Source organism: Copadichromis virginalis, linkage group LG1, assembly GCF_057382275.1.
Source record: "Copadichromis virginalis isolate Kocher_CV1m ecotype Utaka linkage group LG1, C_Virginalis_male_GT1.1, whole genome shotgun sequence".
NCBI classification, from domain to species: domain Eukaryota; kingdom Metazoa; phylum Chordata; class Actinopteri; order Cichliformes; family Cichlidae; genus Copadichromis; species Copadichromis virginalis.
This window is the reverse complement of record NC_140618.1, coordinates 3,966,429-3,985,094: the sequence shown is the minus strand read 5'-3', so window position 1 is coordinate 3,985,094 and position 18,666 is coordinate 3,966,429. Positions and strand designations below refer to the sequence as shown.

The 18,666-nt window shown below is 42.4% G+C and overlaps 1 protein-coding gene across 2 annotated transcripts; it reads right to left on the bottom strand.

Moving 5' to 3' along the window:
* Positions 1–1,939: 1,939 nt before the first annotated feature.
* Positions 1,940–18,128, bottom strand: zdhhc1 (zDHHC palmitoyltransferase 1). Of its 2 annotated transcripts, none has more exons than XM_085430010.1 (11): positions 17,491–18,128; positions 16,235–16,586; positions 15,439–15,614; positions 10,805–10,906; positions 10,117–10,241; positions 8,664–8,819; positions 7,425–7,540; positions 7,226–7,314; positions 5,888–6,005; positions 5,628–5,706; positions 1,940–3,369 (listed from the first exon to the last, which is right to left on the bottom strand). In XM_085430010.1, exons 2-11 carry the CDS (start codon positions 16,451–16,453, stop codon positions 2,861–2,863), a joined length of 1,689 nt encoding a protein of 562 aa, XP_085286136.1. In that variant the 5' UTR covers positions 16,454–16,586; positions 17,491–18,128; the 3' UTR covers positions 1,940–2,860. The 2 variants fall into 2 exon arrangements, with proteins under 2 accessions (XP_085286136.1, XP_085286213.1); XM_085430087.1 differs by having other exon boundaries at positions 1,940–3,366.
* Between the last annotated feature and the right edge of the window lie 538 nt (positions 18,129–18,666).

The window sequence follows — 18,666 nt, the reverse complement described above, 5'->3', positions numbered from 1 at the left end:
CTCTGCTGACCACTTTCACTCAGGACTTCCAGGGAAGCATCTAAAAATACTACAGATGCTGGAAGCTGTCCAGAGATGTGTGAGAGGATGACCTTAGAGGGAGATCAGGCAAACTAAAATCAGATAAGGTTTTTGCTTTTCACGGGCAGAGTCGTGTCATTCTTTGATTTCCACGCGTACTGTAAAAAAAGCTGCTGTTTTTTCTGGTAGTGTTGCAGCTCCTAAAGGGAGCAGGTGGAGGAATAACTGGAGGACAGCTGACTGCAAAAACATGACAATATTTGACGTTTGAGGCGGCAGCGTGTTAATGCGGCTGCTGACAGAGACTCACAAACATCAGTGTGTGTGTGTTCAGTGACCGCTCTCGGGTGTCACCACAGGAACACCCAGCAATGAGTGTGTGTGTGTGTGTGTGTCACATACTTCTCATTGCCACTCCTCTTTGATTGACGTTGTTATGATGTTGTCTTGACCGGTTGCCCAGGCAACTCCTCCTCACATCGTGAAGGGATGATGACATGCAACAACACACACGCACACATTATCAGCCTGTCAAAATAAAAGCTTTGGCAGATACGTGGTGATAAATATGATTCATTAAGTTAACGTCTAAATCATCCCTGTGGTGTGTGTAACCACTGTGTGTGTGTGTTCCTGTGACCTTCAGCTCTTTTGCCTCTTGCTGAGCAGCTCTGATTTTGGAAACACAAACAGCTGCAGCATGAAGGCTGACCCTCGGGACTCATAATGGGACCATTAGAGTGAAAAACAAAACAGTGCAACTTACAATTACTTTCCTAACAATGAATCATTCGAACTATTAAACATCAGAAAACGGCACAAATGTTCAGCACAGCTCCCCAGAGCTCTGATTCATTATAAATGGGCTTTTTTGTACAACCGACAGTCCAAACCCAGAAAATATTTAATCCACAAACTGTATGAGAAAGAAAAGCAGCATTTCTTTTGCCTAAATTAATGATTTCCAAATTGTGGGCCAGAGTTGCCTGGAAGGTTGTGAAGGATCTGCAACTGGGCTACACGAGGTCATTTAAATTCCCATCCTGTCATGTCTTGATCCCTTAATTCCCCGTGGAGTTATAAAAGCACTGAGCACACGAGCAGGATACCAATCCACTATCTGGAAAAGTTTTCCATGTTCACTTCTTGATGTTTTCACACCATCGCTTTCTCCGTCTTCCTCTGCACTACTTCCCTGGGCTGTTTCTTTAGTCATTTCTTGTGACCTTTTATTGCAAATAAAGGGAATGATTTACATTAACTTATTTCTAATAAAACACCTTTGATAAGACCAATCTAGGCTCTACCCCTGCTTCTTACCCCATAGCTGCTGGCACAGGCTCCAGCATGCCCACAACCCTGAACTGGATTAGTAGCTAAGAGAAAGGATGGAAACACAGCAGTAAGTTTGAAATTACATGTTATTTCAAATTTATTTAACAATTTTGGTCACTTGTGACTCCAAATAAAAAAGACAGCAATCACAAAAATGCTCAAATCAAAGCTTAAAACAGTGAGAAAAAGGTTCACAGAACAGAGTGACGTCATGGTGTGTGCCCATCTTTTATATACATGTTTCTATACTCTGAGTGCTTCACTAGCAGGATACAAGCTTAAATCTTCATTTGCATTTAATTTCTTCTTTTTATGTGGATGGATTACTCATTTACATATACAAAACCAAAATTTGTAGCTTAATGCTTTATCGTAGTCATGTGTGTTGATAAGGCTACAGAAGATTTTTATGAATTGATTGGTTTTAGGCTTCTTAATCAACTAATTACTGTGGCTCTGATCTGAAAACCCAGTTGCTGTCATGACTCTTCAGGAATGAACAAGCAGGCACAGCTGAAAGTGCAGCAAACGAAGAAGAATTAAATCTCCGGACCAGCATCTGGATATAAACGTGTAACAAATGCACCAGCTTTCATTCTTTATTGTTAAATCAGCTGACAGGTGAAGCATCCTCAGCATGTCCAGCTGCACACAGACTTCAGGAGGAGTCTGAAAAAATGAAACATTTAAAGGAGCGGTTCAACATTTACTGAAAAACTTAATTCCTGTTAAGAAAGAGCCGTTCTAAGCTTTCATGTCTTTATGCTGCTTCATTCACACGTGACGGCTGAAAGAGCTACGTGGTGACATTTTCTCTGATCCCACGCCCACGCTGCACACTACCTACGCAGCAACAGCCTGTTAGCTTCCAGTTAAGAAAACTAAAGATCACCAATTCAGATGTTCGATATCTGGAATGAACTAAATGCTGAAGTGCTCCTTTAATAGGATTCAACCTGGTGTCGCAGTTTGCAGTGTAGCAGCGGGTGTAAGCTACACCCGGCAGACGTTTAAAGCATTTGTGATTGGCTGAAAAATGACGAGTGTCAGAAAATCCAAATTACAGATTTCACATAAGATAAATAAGATAAGATGTAATTGCTGAAGCTTTGAGCTTCATTTTCTAGCTTAGTGGTACTTATCGGATTAGTTACTGATGACTTCATTGACTCATTATTGGCCTTTTTGGGGTTCAAATTTAAACTCTTAAGCACCTGGTGTCTCTGTGGCCCACAGTTACCATGGAGACCAGGTTAAGTAGCAGAGGACCGATTGACAGGAAACAGTGAAAAACAATTGGGAGGTGTCCATAAAGTCTCCACAGGAACAGACACACAAACATCCACAAACACTTCATTTACCGAGACCTAAACAGGAAGTCAGGCTTTGGCTTTCAAAATTAAAGTAAATCAATAAATAGAGCAATATAAACCCTTCAGAATAAAAGTAAAATAGTTGTGCCAGTAAGTGATTGTAAAAAGATAAAGAGTAGCAGTCTGCTTTATTACTGCTCCATCCAAGAGGGAGCGCCTGAGCCCAGCGATGCCCGGGACGCTGGTCTGGACCCGGGTCTGGGCCTCAGTCCAGTCTTCCTCCTGCCCAGGCTGAGGACTTCCTCTAGGGGCTCAGTGGCCTCTCCGCTGGCCCGGCTAACGAACACTGAGGGAGGGTGCGTGGTGGCCATCTCGAACCTCAGCTCCGCCGCGTTCTTAGCGCGGGAGGAGGCGCCCTTCCTTTTAGTCCTGGGCTGTGGTGAGGGCAGAGGGAATGCCGGGACAGGCCTGTGTGAAGACGCGTCTGCTGTAGCAGCAGAGGCCGAAGAGCCCAGTTTGGCCAACGCCACCGGGATCTCCTCCAGAGACTCAGCAGAATCTGAGTGGTACTCGGCGGGAGGGGCGGCAGCCTGGACGGGGCCTGAAGTGGGGGCCAGGGGGGGCAGCGTGGCCCTCAGGGGGAATGCTGGGAAAGGAAGCCGCTGACCCAAGGACACAGTGGACACATTGCTGGGCTCTGCTAGAGAGAAAGAGACAGAGTCAGAAACAATTTACTTTCTTAGGAAAGAAAGAGGAAATTATTAATGTCATCATTTTTTTAGAACATTTAAGGACATATTTCAAATCAAATCAAATCAAATCACTTTTTATTGTCACATCACATGTGCAGGCACACTGGCACAGCACATGCGAGTGAAATTCTTGTGTGCGAGCCCCACAAGCAACAGAGATGTGCAAACACAACAACACAAACGAGCAAAATACAAGAATGGCCAACCTGAAACTAATAAATATATGTACAATATATAATAGTGTATGCATTTCTGGATGTGTATACTAAATATTTTCCTACGTGTGTGTGTGTGTGTGTGTGTGTGTGTGTATACACATTTTTACAAATTAAATAGTAAAAAAATAAAATAATAATAATAATAATAATAATAAAATATATAAAATATACAGAGTTGAATATGTGCAAAACAAGTGGCATTTATATACAGTGTGGAGTGGAGTTTCAGGCTTTCTGCCAGACATCGATGCAATTGTTTCATATTTGTAAAGGCTTTATTCTGTGCAGGAGCAGCTCTGTGATCCAGGAACAGAAAAATACACATTCCCACGCTACCTGATATCAGTCGCTCAAATCCCACAGCTCAGAGTCATTGCATGTCCTGACTGAATGCCACTTGAGACTCTGATTCTAACCTGAAGGAAAACACCTGAATGTTTTCCTGATTGGAGAGTTGGGGACCCTCGAGGTTAAGGCTGTGTGAATGGAAGAAGATCTCGGCTATTAACGATGGTCAGAATTGCCACCAATAGCTTGCCAATCGAGCTATATTTTTAGCATATGTGCCCATTCATCCCACCCAACCATTCTCTTTAATACATTAAATTAAAATGATCACCCTATTACGAGTCATTAGGAGTCTTGCTGCTCTTGGAATGAATGCATGTTTGGGAAGCAGCTACAATGATTCATCATCCAAAATAAGGAGAGAAAACAAACATAGGGTACTTCTGTCTGTTATTCTGATTTAATACAGCGAGCAACATTTTAGCTGTCCTACAGATAGCATCTGTTTATGGTTATCTATTCCCCCCCCCAATTTTTCCAGGTTTTTCCAGCAAATGTGAGAAGTGAAATAACTAAAACAGCAGCACCACAAATCTACACCACGTTTGGACTTGCTCCAACATCACTACAGGTCTGAACAAGATGCTTGTGAACATCTATGAGAAGAGTAAAACCTTTGTTGGTGTGACTCTAAAATTAATAAATGACAGCTGGGATCCTGAGAACAGGTACATGTTTTGTTAAAGGAGTTCAAAGTTTAGACGGGAGCTACCTGAAGACTGTCTGCACTCAGTGACCCGAGGCAGGTCACATGTGCAGCTGAAACATCAGTGTGCACAGCTGCACATGTGGAAGTAAGGGAGAAACAAAACAGGTGGAAGGGTTCAGGTTTAGGTCAATCAGTGCTCCCACCTCAAATCTAACAGTTTGTTTTGCTTTTTTACGTTGTTGAGCTGCTCTTCCTCCCTGACTTAAGGTGACAGGATCTGCTGTGTGAACACGGGACGGGCAGACGGACAGAAGCTTTGAGTGTTCCTGTTTTTGAACAGTTTCAGAGGAAAATCTAATTAAATTAAGCAGCCTGGATATGACCAAACTCAAAATGTTGTAAACTCTGTCTTTTGATTAGTTTAGCTCTTTCATCCCAACAGCTTTTCAGTAACTTTCTTTTCTATTCTTTTTTTTAAGCCTTCACTTGTTTTCACTTTGTTTAATCAGCTGGTGCCAATAAGTTTGACCTCTCCAAACAAATTCTGTGAATGGATTTGTTCTTTAATGTAAGATTTCGGATCTGTAATTGTAAACAATTTTCTCTTATTTTAGTTTCCAAAAACAACATTAGGAAAATATTTATTTTTGCGGATTAATCGTGTGCTATGCTAACTGAACTGACTGAAACTGCCCTCTGCTGTAAGGTCAAATGAAGCACCTTTATTTGCCCAAGGCTTTGTGTCATGACATTTGTGTCAGCCCGTTTTCTAACATCGCAGCTTCTGCTGTCAGACTTTCACTTCTGTGTGTGAACGCACCACAGGACCGCAAGGTTAACACCAGTAAATTTCAAAGAGGAGGTCGTTTAAGTGGAAAGCAGAGCAGACGCTTGCTACAGAGCAGCGGAACTTTGACAGCCTTTAGGTTCAGGTTAGAGAACACGGTGTGTTCAAAAGTGCCTTCATATGTACAGACAGGTGAGGCCATACCGGGAGGCGGGGCTGTGGCTGGGCAGCGCTCTCTGGTCACCTCTGCTGGGACTTTACGTACCTTCTTCTTCTTTTTCTTCTGCAGAAGAATAAAAATACAAAGCAGGTTTTTAAGTGCGGTCTCCCTCACTGCTGTTTTCTCATATTCGCTTCAAATATACACAAATTTATCCAAAGTTTCTCCTGATCCGTCAGACCTCCACAGTCTGTGCAACATCACACTGAACCTGTTATCGGGTGTGTGGTTTGTGGGCTTTTACCTGTGTGTGTCGATGTGTGTGTGCCGCTATGGCTTTCATCTCTGAAGAGACAGTGGGCGGAGCTTCTTCCTCCATGACAGGACTGGACATAGTCCTCACTCTACCATTAGCAAGGAACCTGGTACACACAAACACACACACAATGCATGATTATCTGATTGCGTACTACAGGCTGTACTAGTGCATCTAAAAAAAAAGTACCTGGATACTGTGCAAATCGTAGGAAATATTCTAATAATTTGAGACACTGGATTTGATGAGCTATAAGCCATAATCATCAACAGCAAAAGGACTTAAATATTTCACTTTACCTTTAATGACTATAGAATAGAAACACATACACAAAGTTCTGTGAACACTAGAGATCACCCCTTAATACAGAGACCTCCTTCTCCACCAGCACAGTGCTGGTGCCCGATCTAGAGCCAGTTCCTCAGATTTCCACCAAATAAATAAATAAAGGCCTGGTGCTGATGTTAAAAAGCTGACACCAGCTTGGTACAACAAAGCTGTGGAGCACAAAGTTGGAACCAATAACACGGAGCTAGATCTGCATTGGCACCGTGTTGGTGTAAAAGAGGTAATAATGTCAATAAAAAGTAGCACACTCGTCTCCTTCACTGGGAGAAACCTCAGGTAAAGAAGACACGTGCTCAGAAAAAAGAAAAAGGTTATTACAGCTGTTGTGGAGAGGCATGTGGCTCAGGGTCAGCACTCCAGCGTCTCACCGTCGACCAATGAACCCTGTCAGTGCAGGTAAATAATCTACCTGTCGGTCGCTCACAGATCATACTAACGCTGTGCTTCTGTAATGACCCGACACACTGGAACTAGAACAATTTAACTGGACAACGACAGATTCTACGTGTGATTAAGTATCTAAACTAGTTTCCCTGTTTGTCAGTGTTTTATTTTGTGCCCTCCACGTTGTTCTCTGACTGTTCCTGCTCCACTATAAAAAAGGTTTCCTACGTCTCAGATAGACAGGATTCAGAGCAAGTGTTAAAGTGAGTGGGATTATTTATCAAGCCTTTCTGTCACACACACACGCACACACACAAAAAGCCTCCTCCCTTTAGCTCACACACACACACAATCCACACTTTGTTTGCTTCCTGAAAGTTGAAGCCAAAGAATTTCATGTTGCACTTTGTTTTCTGCAAAGAAAACCGTGTCCATGGCGACGAGGTCCGGCCTCCTCGTGTGGTGAAATAACTGTTGCCAGCTGTTTACTGAGACGTGTCGGGACCCGGTCAGTTCATCTCAGCCAATCACACGCGCCGGCTTTAAGTAGGACCCGGCCATCTGAACCAGAACAGGAGGAGCTGAGAGACTTACTCTGCCTCTCCTCGCACGGCCACAGCAGTAGGTTCCTGCACGTCCAGCTGAGGGTTGGTGTAACCCAGAGTCCCTGAGTAGTTCACATCCTGATGAGGGGACAGCAGAGGACAAAGACTCAGAGCCTGAACTCAACCCCACCCAAACCAGACTCTTTCTCCCTTTATTAACAGAGCTTATTCGCCTGCCAGTCAGTCACCTTGAGGACTGAAGGAGCTGCCGTCTCTTTCACAGATCCCGGTTTCCTCAAGTCTCTGTTGTCCACACGGTGGCGCTGCCTCACTATGTACTCGTACGTACTGAGCCTGTTCCACACTGAAACACACATACGTAAACATACATTTCCCCAGACCCTTGAACCCCGACATGGCCTTTAAAGGTCCGTCTTTGTGAAGAGAAAGAGGAAGTGGACTAAATGTCCTCAGAGGACCAGTTAAAAACACACACATAACACAAAACACACACCCACAGGATTTGTTCTGAAACACTGACGGGGTCTTGCAGCATTACCATGAGGTCAGAAACAAAGATTTAATAACCTCTGTGAGAGCGTAGACAGCACGAGGAAGGAAAAGCTCTTTATAGCTCCTTCATGCTGCTAAATAAACAAATAAATATCCAAACGTATGATATGCTGGCAGCATCACCTGAATGTGAGTGAAGTTATTAAAGAGAATTTTTTTTAACTGAATTTTCTCTCTTGGTTTTATCGAGCTGCAGACGAGTGATGTGTCTGACTCAGACTGCTGAAGCCTCATATTGCTTTTAAATAAATGAACTCTGCAATAAATCTTTACAAAGAAGGCAGACTGTGGATTTTATGCTCAATTCCCACTGAGCAGCACATCAGGTCTAATCTGAAGAAAAGGAATTATTAAAGCAATACAAATGCTGATGGCCCCCCAGTGCTACCCCTCAAAACCTTTATAAAATGCTCACGTAAATATCTGATTGTTTACAAAATAAAAATAGAAGTAAAACTGATGCAAACTCACAGTTTTGTGGATTGTTATCTCTTTATAAAACCTAAAGACAACAAATGGATTCTGAAACAGGAAAACCTATTAGTTACTTTGAAAGAAAATGCTGTTTTGAAGGGACCTTTTTTTTGCCCCACTGTCATAAATACAGAAGCCATTCTACAGACTAACGTGACGTGTTGCCTGTGAACTGCACTGCCTGCATTTCATAAGCATGCTGTACCTGCAGCAGATCACCACAGAAACTTAAATCTGTGATGTACTAAAATCGGTATGTTATAGAATATGTCTGAGGCTGAGCTTCACTGGGATCATTTTTACATACGTTTTGAATTTTGAAAATATTTATTATGAACATCAGACATTACAACATTAACTGCTGGGCAGAAAATAAAGAAAAGCTTCCTCTTGTCAAAGATTTGACACGTGGACAGACAGGCAGGTGTGTTATTTCTTACTCAGGTAGATGTGGAAACAAAGCAAGTGGCAGAGCAACACGCAGGACAGAAGACCCAGAGCGATTGTGATGGCAGCCAGGACGGGAATCACCGGTGCAGCTGACCGGAGAGGCGCGACGGGCAGGAAGACGAACCACACACCTGTCTCATTCCTCACTGCGGGACACAAGAAGAGCCAACTGTGAAAACAGCATTTCTTCATTTAATGGCTGAATAACCAAACCCCAATATATCAGGAAAATCCAAGCACATCAGGTATAACTTTGAGTTTGTTTAGCTTTAAAAGTTGTTGTCGTTGTATCTGTGAGCTGGCTGGGGGCGTCAGAATGATCTTTCTAATATTCCTCCTTTTTTAGTTTAACAAAATTTCAGGTTCACGATGAAACATAATAAAAAGTCATTTATAGAGAGACAACAGTGACCTTTTGAACAGCAAAAATCACCCTAAACTCACTGAAACAACTATAAGCTGTCGACAAACTAAATAATCTTCCTCACATGAAAACACGAGACTGAAGGACAAAGACATCAGTCATCTCACTCTCCTGATCTTCCTCCCTCTGCTGTGGATGTGGACTCTCCGCCTGCAGATAACACTGAGAGGAGGGGGCATGCTTTCTCATCCTGCAGCTGAGACTGCACACAGTTCAGTTCAGTTTGCAGGTTACTCCATTCACTGTGAAGCTGCTAAATTCAGAGTATCCCTCACCTGTGCTTCTTGACAAAGGAATGGGCATGGTCAGCAACAACACTCAGGTAGGCTGTGGGGTTTAACTGATCCTGAGCTGGTACTAAGGGGCCCAAAGTGTGCCAAGATAATATCCCCCACACCATAATACCACCAACTTCCCGAAACGTTGATATGAGGCAGGATGACGCCGTGCTTTTCACTCCACATTCTGATGCTACCATCTGAGACTCATCAGACCAGGCAAAAGTTTTCCAATCTTCTCTGGTCTAATTCTGTTCAGCCTGCAGGAGCCTCAGTTTCCTGTTCTCTCTTGAACAGTGGCACCCAGTGTGGCATTCTGCTGCTGTAGCCCATGTTGTGCATTCAGACATGTTCTTTTGCATACCTTGGTTGTCACAAGTGATTTTCTGCGTTACTGTGACCCTCCTATCCGCTTAAAGCAGCCAGGCCATTCTCCTCTCACCTCTGGTATTTTCCCCTTGAGAGCTGCTGCTCACTGAATACTTTCTCTTCTCTTCTCTCTTTCTCAACCCATCTCTGTAAACCCACAGATGGTTTGTGTAGGAAACAAACTACTCAGACCAGCCCACCTGACACAAACAACCATGCTGCATTCAGTCACTTTAATCACCTTTCTTTCCCATTGTGATCCTCAGCTTCCACTTCTTGATTTCTGAACACCCTAACTGAGATTTCTTTTAAAATTTTTAATAAACACTATAGACTCACAGCTTTTTTACAAGGTCAGAGGTCAAATCTTACCCAGAAAATGTTTGTCGGTGCGGAGTTTAGTGGGGTCCAGAAAGAACTCGATGAAGACGTAGGAGGCAACAACAAGAATGAGACAAACTCCCAAAAGAGCTGAGATCACACTGTGGAGGAACAACCTGCAGGACACACAGCACTGCTCAGCACACACGCCTAATGGGCATGAATGTACAAAATATATATTTCAAAAACATTGATTAAAATATTTAAAATACATAACATTTGCTATCTTTGCAGCCCATGTCTATGTTGCTCCAGTATTTTAGAAGAGACTTTTGGAAATGCTTCTAACTCGGTTTTCAGTTAATGACACTTTCATCATTACAGGCAGAAGCACAGAAAAACAATGACAGACACGACTCCTCACTGAGTCACATCAGACACGACGCATCCTCCTCTGATTCATCACTCCCATCATATGGCAGCTGCCTCGTTCTGTTAGTTTGTCTGTGTTGCGGTCGTGACTTTCCTGTTTTAAAGACTTTTAATGTTGGAAAGACTCAGATGTGCACGTACAGGTGCAACAGAATCTCCTTTTCTTAAAGGAGATTCAGTGCTTTGCACAGAGCTGTATATCAGCCTCACTTCCCTGTCAGAGACAGCTGTCTTACTGGGAGTGAACCAGTGTCAGGTGACAGCATCCTTCATTGTTTGACTCCACAGAAAATTAACCAGTACTCACTTATAGTTCCTGCTGCCCACACAGTTGTTGAGCCACCGGCAGTGATGGTCGAAGTTCGCCACACACTTGTTACAGGCGCTACAATGTTTCGACTTCGGTCCCCTGAAACAACCACATACATATATCTGTGTTTACAACAAAGTGCAGCCTAGTACTAGCACTATTATACAGCACGCATTGTGATACAAATCTAACTGAAACACATTCACGTTTGATGACTTTACTGCTTTGGTAAAACAGTACCAGTGAAGTTTGTTTTAATGTGTGTGGATGTTTAATGTGTGAATGAGAACTTTTTACTTCCAACACAATTCAGGTTCTTAATACACAAAATGGTACATAACTGTTATTTAAACAGCCAATCCCAGAGTTCACATCCTGGCGTTGTAAATAGGCCGTATATGCAAATAAAACTGAGGAATAATGAGGTCAGTGCACATGAGATAAAAGTATTTTTTCTACTTGTGTGAGAAGCCCCGCCCACCAGCTGCACAAACTTCTGAGGGGCAACCAATCAGAAGAAAAATAGAAAACTGAAAAGAGCTCGAAAAAAAAAGCTCAAAAAGCTCGTTTCAGACAGGGGATGAACTGCAAAGATAAATAACATCATTTTTAACTGGGAGTCATGCAAAGCTACTCATGGAGCAGCACAACAAGCATAATAAACCACCTTTAAAATTAGTTTTCAGATTCTGAGTCAATGTGTAGCTCCTTCTCTGCAGCAGATCCAGAGGATTGTGGGTATTCATATCCGGTCCCAATGTTTATTCTGAAATGGGAGTGCTGCGCAAAGCAATGTCAGATCAGATCCAGGTTTGAGAGGGGGTTTACGGTCTGTAAGAGCCCCTGTGACCCAGTTCTCTGAGGCCTCCTGAGACCAGCCCACTGACCCATATTTTTTTTTCCTCAGAGGTTGTCACTGCAGTTCAGCTCAGCTCATCACCTCCTGGCTTCAATGAGCAGCTCTATTATTTACTCAGGAACTGAGCTGCATTCAGCTGCTGAGGACTATGCAACACTGCAATTAATGAAGCCAGTAAAATATTTAAATGGAGACTTAAAATCAGCAGAATTCAGTGGTGAAGAGCTCTTGTCTGCAGTGCAGATGTACAGACAACTGGAAGCAAGTCCCAAACTGTTGTTTCTCTGAAGGTCAGTTCTGATTCATATCAAAGATGACAATCAGCTCACGCTAAACCGAAACATGTGCACCTCATTTGTGTGAGCATACTGTGAAACAGCTAATTCCTCTCGGCATTTCTTACATCTAAACACGCAGAGTCTGGAGAGTCACCAGACTGCCTGAACTGTTTCTTTAGATCAACAGTCTGAAAAAAAATCAAATGTTTTTACAGTGAATCTACACAAAGACCCTTTCAGAGTCTTTGTGTAGATTCAAATTCTAAGAAATATTGTTAGATTTAAGTGTGCACAATAGGGCCCGGTATCAATTTCTAGAATCGATTCGATTCTGATTGACAAGGTTCGATTTGATCCACGATTTCGATTCAAATCAGGGAAATTTTGCCTCAAACAGTCAGAAATATTATAATTCTGATTATTTATCAGTACTGACACTTCTGAGACTTCATCAGAGGTGTGAGCATCACAGCAGATGTCTTTGTGTCAAAGTAACTGAGGATAAAACAAAAAACATGAAGGAGATTTTCCTGGCCTGGCTTTTTATAGCAGATAACCTTAAAAATATTCTGCAGTAGAACATTTTGAAAAGTTTACATTTCTTCGGAATTGAACAGCAGAAATGAGTTTTTCTTTCAGAGGTCTTTTTAAAAAAAAAAAACAGCGGCCGACAGCGCTGTGCACAATGGTAAACTGGTGGGTAATAAGCAAGCGAATAATGCAGAAAATTGTGATTTTTAGATGGGAAACTGTTCTTAAAGTACACTGAGAGAGAGAGAAAGAGCTGTGCAGGAAGTGTGAATTTATTGTGGTGGAAGCAAAACCGCAAAAGTAAGACAGAATTCATGACGATGCTTATCTGAAGCGTAATGTGAAGCTTAGTTTGGATCTTCTTTTGCTGCTGGTTCAGTCAGTTTTGGTTGGAGAGAGATGAAACCTGCAGCATCAGAATCTAGCGCAAAAAAAACAGTAAACACGACACGCGGACCTGACGCATCAGAATGTGTGAGGTGACAGTTTTCAGCCCCGACGATGTGTCCGACCGCGTACGTCTGGTGAGAAAGCCCACAGCTCACTGATTCTGATGCATCAGGTCCACGCTTTGTGTTTACGTCTTTTTGCAGAATCCGTTTACCTGCTCTCATTTACTGTTTTAGCTGTTTGGTGGTTGCTGAAATAGTTTTGTGAGGTTTAACCTATTTTTAAAAATAGATTCAGGATTTTAATGAATCGATATCGCTTTATTTAAGCTAAAATCGATTTTCATCGGAAAATCGATTTTTGTGATGTTCAGGACATAAAATGTCCTGAACATCACACTGACTTTATGCAAGCAGCCTGGCAGGTTAAAGACCATATGAGCTCTGATCTAACGGAGATGGACACTTGCAATATGTTAGGTAACATCTCAAAGGGTTCATGACTGCAGAGCATGCTTTAAAAAGGTTACAAGGAGCGGTGGACTGGAGGGAAGGAACCATCATGGGTTTAAAATTAAATTTAACATGACACATTTTCAGTTCTTTCAGCTGAAGCTTTGTGACCTCGACTTCAGATCAGTAACACTTTGTGGCATTAATAAATAAATGCAAAGTATGTGGCTGTAAATTAAATAAATCCATGACACCTTCACTTTAGTTATGGAACAAATCTTTTCTGTGCATGCAGAGAGACCCCTGATAAACAAACATGCTTAAAAAAATACTTAAAAACACCGGAGTCTGATTGGACAGTGCAAATCCAGACCATGTGACAAGCAGCTCAGAAGATGAAGCAAACTTCAGTTCATGTTCATGTTGCTACCAACAACACCAAAGCTGCTAACAGCTGACAAGCAGTTTGTGTCTGCATGTGTGTGTTTGTGCAACCTGCAGAGACTGTCCTCCTGTGAGAGACACCCAGCAGGGACATGCCAATAAAAACTCCAACAGCAGCTCAAGTAAACATACCTCCGTGACCTATTTGCAATGTTAGCTTGATAGGAAGCAAAAGGACAATTTGAGCTACAAAATCTCAGCTACTAACAGCCAATGGGGAAACTTGATCAGAAAGAGTTTCAGCCAGTGTTAGCACCATCTGCTGGCACCAATCCACAGTGTGGTAGTTTTGATTAACCAGATCATTCAGGGTTAATGACAAAAAATATAAAACAGATGGGGTTCCTTTTGTTTGTTTTGTTTTTTTGGAGACCTTAGACAAAACCTGATTTCATCTAAAAGGTATCAGCCAACACCAAGGCATCAACTTAAATAGCTGCCTGGGCCATATTGCTGCACACGAAGGGGTATAAAGGCCTTTTAGGCTAAAATGCAACAACTGTGCCTGCATCTCTTGGAAGACTTACAACACAAATGAGTATCCGTCTGCAGCTGTCTGGGTCTAATAGGGTGTGCCATACTGAATCACCCCTAATAACATCGGTTTAAATTTTGAAGTTAGATAAAAGTGTCATATCATGATATCATAGCAAGATCATGTGTTTATTTTTCCTAGTGCACAACGAGATGAGCCCAGGGATCTCTGAGAGCGAGAGCCACGTGTCAGCATCCACTTACAATTCAGTGCTCACCTCAACCTCCAACAAAGCACAGTACTACTAGAAAAATAAGCAAGAAAACTGCTCCTGCTGGAGATGGACAACTGTGGCAAATATGTTTCACCAGAGATATACCTCCAAATTGAACCAGCCAACAGCTGGTGACGTGTGACCCAAAAGTAAACAAATGACTCAGCGACCATCTCTTTTAAAACTACTGCACTATAATGCTGCTGCTGCACCTTGTAGCAATAGATTCACCCATTGCATTAGGTGGTCACAGTAACTCACTGAAAAATATTTTTCATTTTGCCAGCATAAAAAATGCAGCTGCCTGCAAGCGATTACAGATCATTTAATTTTTTTTTTGTCTGTATCCTCATAAATATAATTTATATCATGAATATAATTTTTGCAAATTCCCTTAAAAAAACATGACAGAATTTGGAAGCTATATCCTTACCAAACCCTAGTGTCCACTTCAGAAACAATATAATCACTATAATTAATACATTAGAATCATACAAACAACACATTTTATATAAAAAGTGAAAATCACTTGTTTTACATTTCAATAAACAAGAAGAAAATAATGTGTATTGCTCTAAAAGGTAAATTGCTCAACAGCAAGTGTAATTACAAAATTTAAAGATGATCTGTACACATCCCTATTTTTAAAAAAAATATTCCACAGCACGCTGAGACTCACCCTGAGATTAGTGCATCGAACTAACCCGACAGCATCCCATCTGAAGAGGCTGTGAGCTTTCAGATTTATCACCGCTGCTGCTGACTCATCAACAAAACTCAACAATGACCATAAAACAGCTAAATGTTAAAATACAAGCTTAGAGAGCACTTGAGAGTTTTTATCATTGGGATGAAGGTATCCGGCAGTTTCGGGAACGATAACATGATGCAGCATACATGCGTTGAAAAGCCTCTGTTTGTTACTCACACTTCGACCTGGCACAGGTAGCAGTGGCAGTTCTCGATGACGTGCGCGTGTTTGGAGCGGTCGAACACGGGGACCGGGCCTCGGACGCTCTTCGCTCTGACATTGTAGTCGGCTGGATCGATGGACACGGCCATGACGTGGACAAACAGGTGACACACAAACATGATGCCCGTACACTGACACAGAGATCAGGAATCAAACACAGATACGCCGGAGCAACACTGTAACACCTCACCTAAAGAAAAGACCTGAAATCACTGTCTGTCCCCTCAGTAACAATAACTCAATGCTATCAGACAATATGGAAATTACATTTTGAATAGGGGTCATTTTTCATATTTTCATAGGCATCAGACACTACCAAAAACAGCTCCCTAACACTGCCAGACTTTACACTGGCTGTGCTAAATAAACCAGCAGACAGAATGAATAAATTATAGATTGTCGACTGTACAACCAAAGTATCTGGGACACAAATTTGAGAACTCACCTGAATTACGATCCAGTTAAAATAATAAAAACTGGAATTTTTAGAAGACAAAAACGCGAAATATTTAGATAAAAGCTGTAATAATTTGAGGAAAAGCATCGTCAGCTTTTGAAAGACAATTTGCTCTATTCTTTGACTAAACTAACACTATATTTTAAGGAAAGACGTTTTACTATATTTTGAGGAAAACCTCCCTTTTTTTTCCATAGAAAAAAATGCTACTGGTGTAGAAAGTTCACATGTGTTTATCTGTACACCTCGCTACCAGTGGTGCGGTGGTGGTCTGTCCACGCAGTGGAAGGATACGATGTAGCCCGCAGGGATCCAATGTGCAGGCAGCAGGGGGACGAATATGCCGAACCCGGTGACGGCAAAGTAGATGTAGAGCAGCCAGGCGAGCAGCTGGAAGGGGTGCGGAGGCCAGCTCCAACCGTTGGTCCGAGAGCAGAGCAGCACGTCAGCTCGCCGTGGGCCGTCCTCACCGACCGGCGCCGTCCGGTTCGGGTTCCTACAGCACACGTCCATCCCAAACGCGCATCCAGCATCAAAGAGCTGCCGTTTGTTGTCAGGCACAGAGCGTGGTCTCCATCACATGAGCGAGAGAGTAACCGCAGGCTGAAGCTGCATAAAGAGCCGCTTCATTATCAATGAGTTTGAGCTGCAAAGGAAACAGAGAGAGAGAACAGAGGCTCTGATTCAAACAACAACACACAGACCAACAACAGCTCTGCAGCATCACAACCGTGTGTCCCACTGTACAACACACAGCTGCAAACAGCAGTGATCTGAGACCATCAGCCCAATTAGCCACAATCAGTTTTCCACAAACCCTCAGCTTCCACCTTTCTGTAATCTGAACATCTGGGGTGAGGTGGAGTCTCTGAAGTCTTAATAAAACAATTATACCCTTTCCCTAAATTATTCATATCATCAAATAAGTTACATTTTTTTACCGGTATTTGAGTTATGAGTTGTTTTTTTTATCCAGGGTCCATTTTCTGATTATTGTCATGATCAGTTCATCTGCTGGTTAATTTCTTTATCAGTTTGTCTTTGACAAAAGTCTGCATACAGCTTGGATTTGTCCAAGCAGGCTGAGATAGTAAACAGATTATTAAACAGCAGAGGTCTTTAATTGAATATCAGAAAAGATGCAGATAATTTTCGTAATCCAATCACCTCAGCTGTAAGTTTTCCAGCTCCTGTTTTTCCTGTCTCTGTTCAACTAATCCATCATCTGAGTAATGATGGTTTCACAGACTGTTATTTTACTGGCTTATACCTGAATTTATCAAAGTGTAATCAGGGGGAAATTGTTTATGTGTTTGATTCTACATGCATGATTTTTTTTTTCAAACGTTCCTGCTGAGCAGCTGGAACCAGACAACACTGCCTTCTACATGCTGCAGCTGAGGAGCAGTTCATTCATTAAGTAACCGAGTGAATGGTGCAAAAAAAAAAAAAAAAATGAAGTCCTCACAACAGCATCACATAATTTATCGACAATTTTTTTTGGCTTCATCTCACCACCGGACCTCCTGCTCTACGAGAGGGCAGCCCACCTGGTTAACCGGTACCCGAGCCTCATCTCATCCCGGAGCCCGGGCCTGAGCAGCGGCGTGAAGCTTTGCCGTCCCCCTTGTCCCAGGGGAAGGGGGCTGCTCTTGGGTAAACCAGAGATCCACAGATCTGGGCCACACCGTCCCAGTACTCCAGCTGTTAACTCACATCCATCCTGGTCGGCAGCCGCAGTCCTCGTTTTATCCCTGGACCCGAGCTCATCCACTGTCGAGCGGCCTCGCCGAGACCGGTGCTCAGGGAGAAACTGTGATTGGTATACAATTCTGATTAGCTCGCCAGATAGCGTGCTAAGCTGCTAACGAGACGCGAGTAGCGGGACACCGCTGCTGCCATGCTTGCTCTCACTCCGGCAGACGGAGGGGGGAGGGTAACCGCAAATCAACCGCAGAGCGTAACGTTTAATATTTAAGGTGAACGACTGTTTTAAAAATTTAAGATCGCTGTGGATCCCATTAGCCTGCTAGCATGATACCCGTTAGCCTATCTGCTGCTGCCTTCCACAGTCTCCTAGCGTCTTCCAGCCTCGTAAACCGTTTCCCTGGTAACGCCGTAGGTCCACACCTATTGGTAACTGGAGCTGACCCCGCCTACTATATGAATGTAAAAACCGAGCTCCGGGAACTGATAGTTGTGTTAGTGACGTGGATCCAGCAGAGGGCGGCACATCCACGACCAACAGAACGCCGCTATGTATTTATTGTGTGGATGCTTAAGCATCCACACTATTGAGTTCCTGTTTCTCTTTATTGTGTGGATGCTTTAAGCATCCACACTATTGAGTTCCTGTTTCTCTTTATTCTTTATTATTATTATTATTATTATTATTCTTCAAGTTGCTCATTTTTCGTCCTTTAACTACTTCCACAATTTTTGTGCTATTTTCACCGTTCAAATTTTAAACTATTCTGCTATTTCTGCTAATTTGCGCTATGATTTTTGCTATTTTTTGCTATTATACTTTTTAAAATATTAAGCTTTTTTCCTTTAATTTGTCCCATTGAAATGAATGGAAAACTTCCAAAATTCTGCTAAATTTTGCTTGTTTTTGAAACTTAACTACTTCCTCATACTTTCGCCTAGAAAAACCATTCAAACTTTAAAATGTTCACAAATTATTGGGCTATTCATGTATGATTCAGCTTTTTCAAATCTTTTAC

Bases quoted from the DNA above. Each gene is read 5' to 3' on its own strand.
- zdhhc1 (XM_085430010.1), bottom strand. From the start codon at position 16,453: ATGGACGTGTGCTGTAGGAACCCGAACCGGACGGCGCCGGTCGGTGAG. The intron at 10,907-15,438 runs GTGAGTAACAAA...TGGTTGTTTCAG, and splicing joins TACCTGTGCCAGGTCGAAGT to GGGACCGAAGTCGAAACATT. The intron at 5,707-5,887 runs GTAAAAGCCCAC...ATTCTTCTGCAG, and splicing joins ACACACATCGACACACACAG to AAGAAAAAGAAGAAGAAGGT.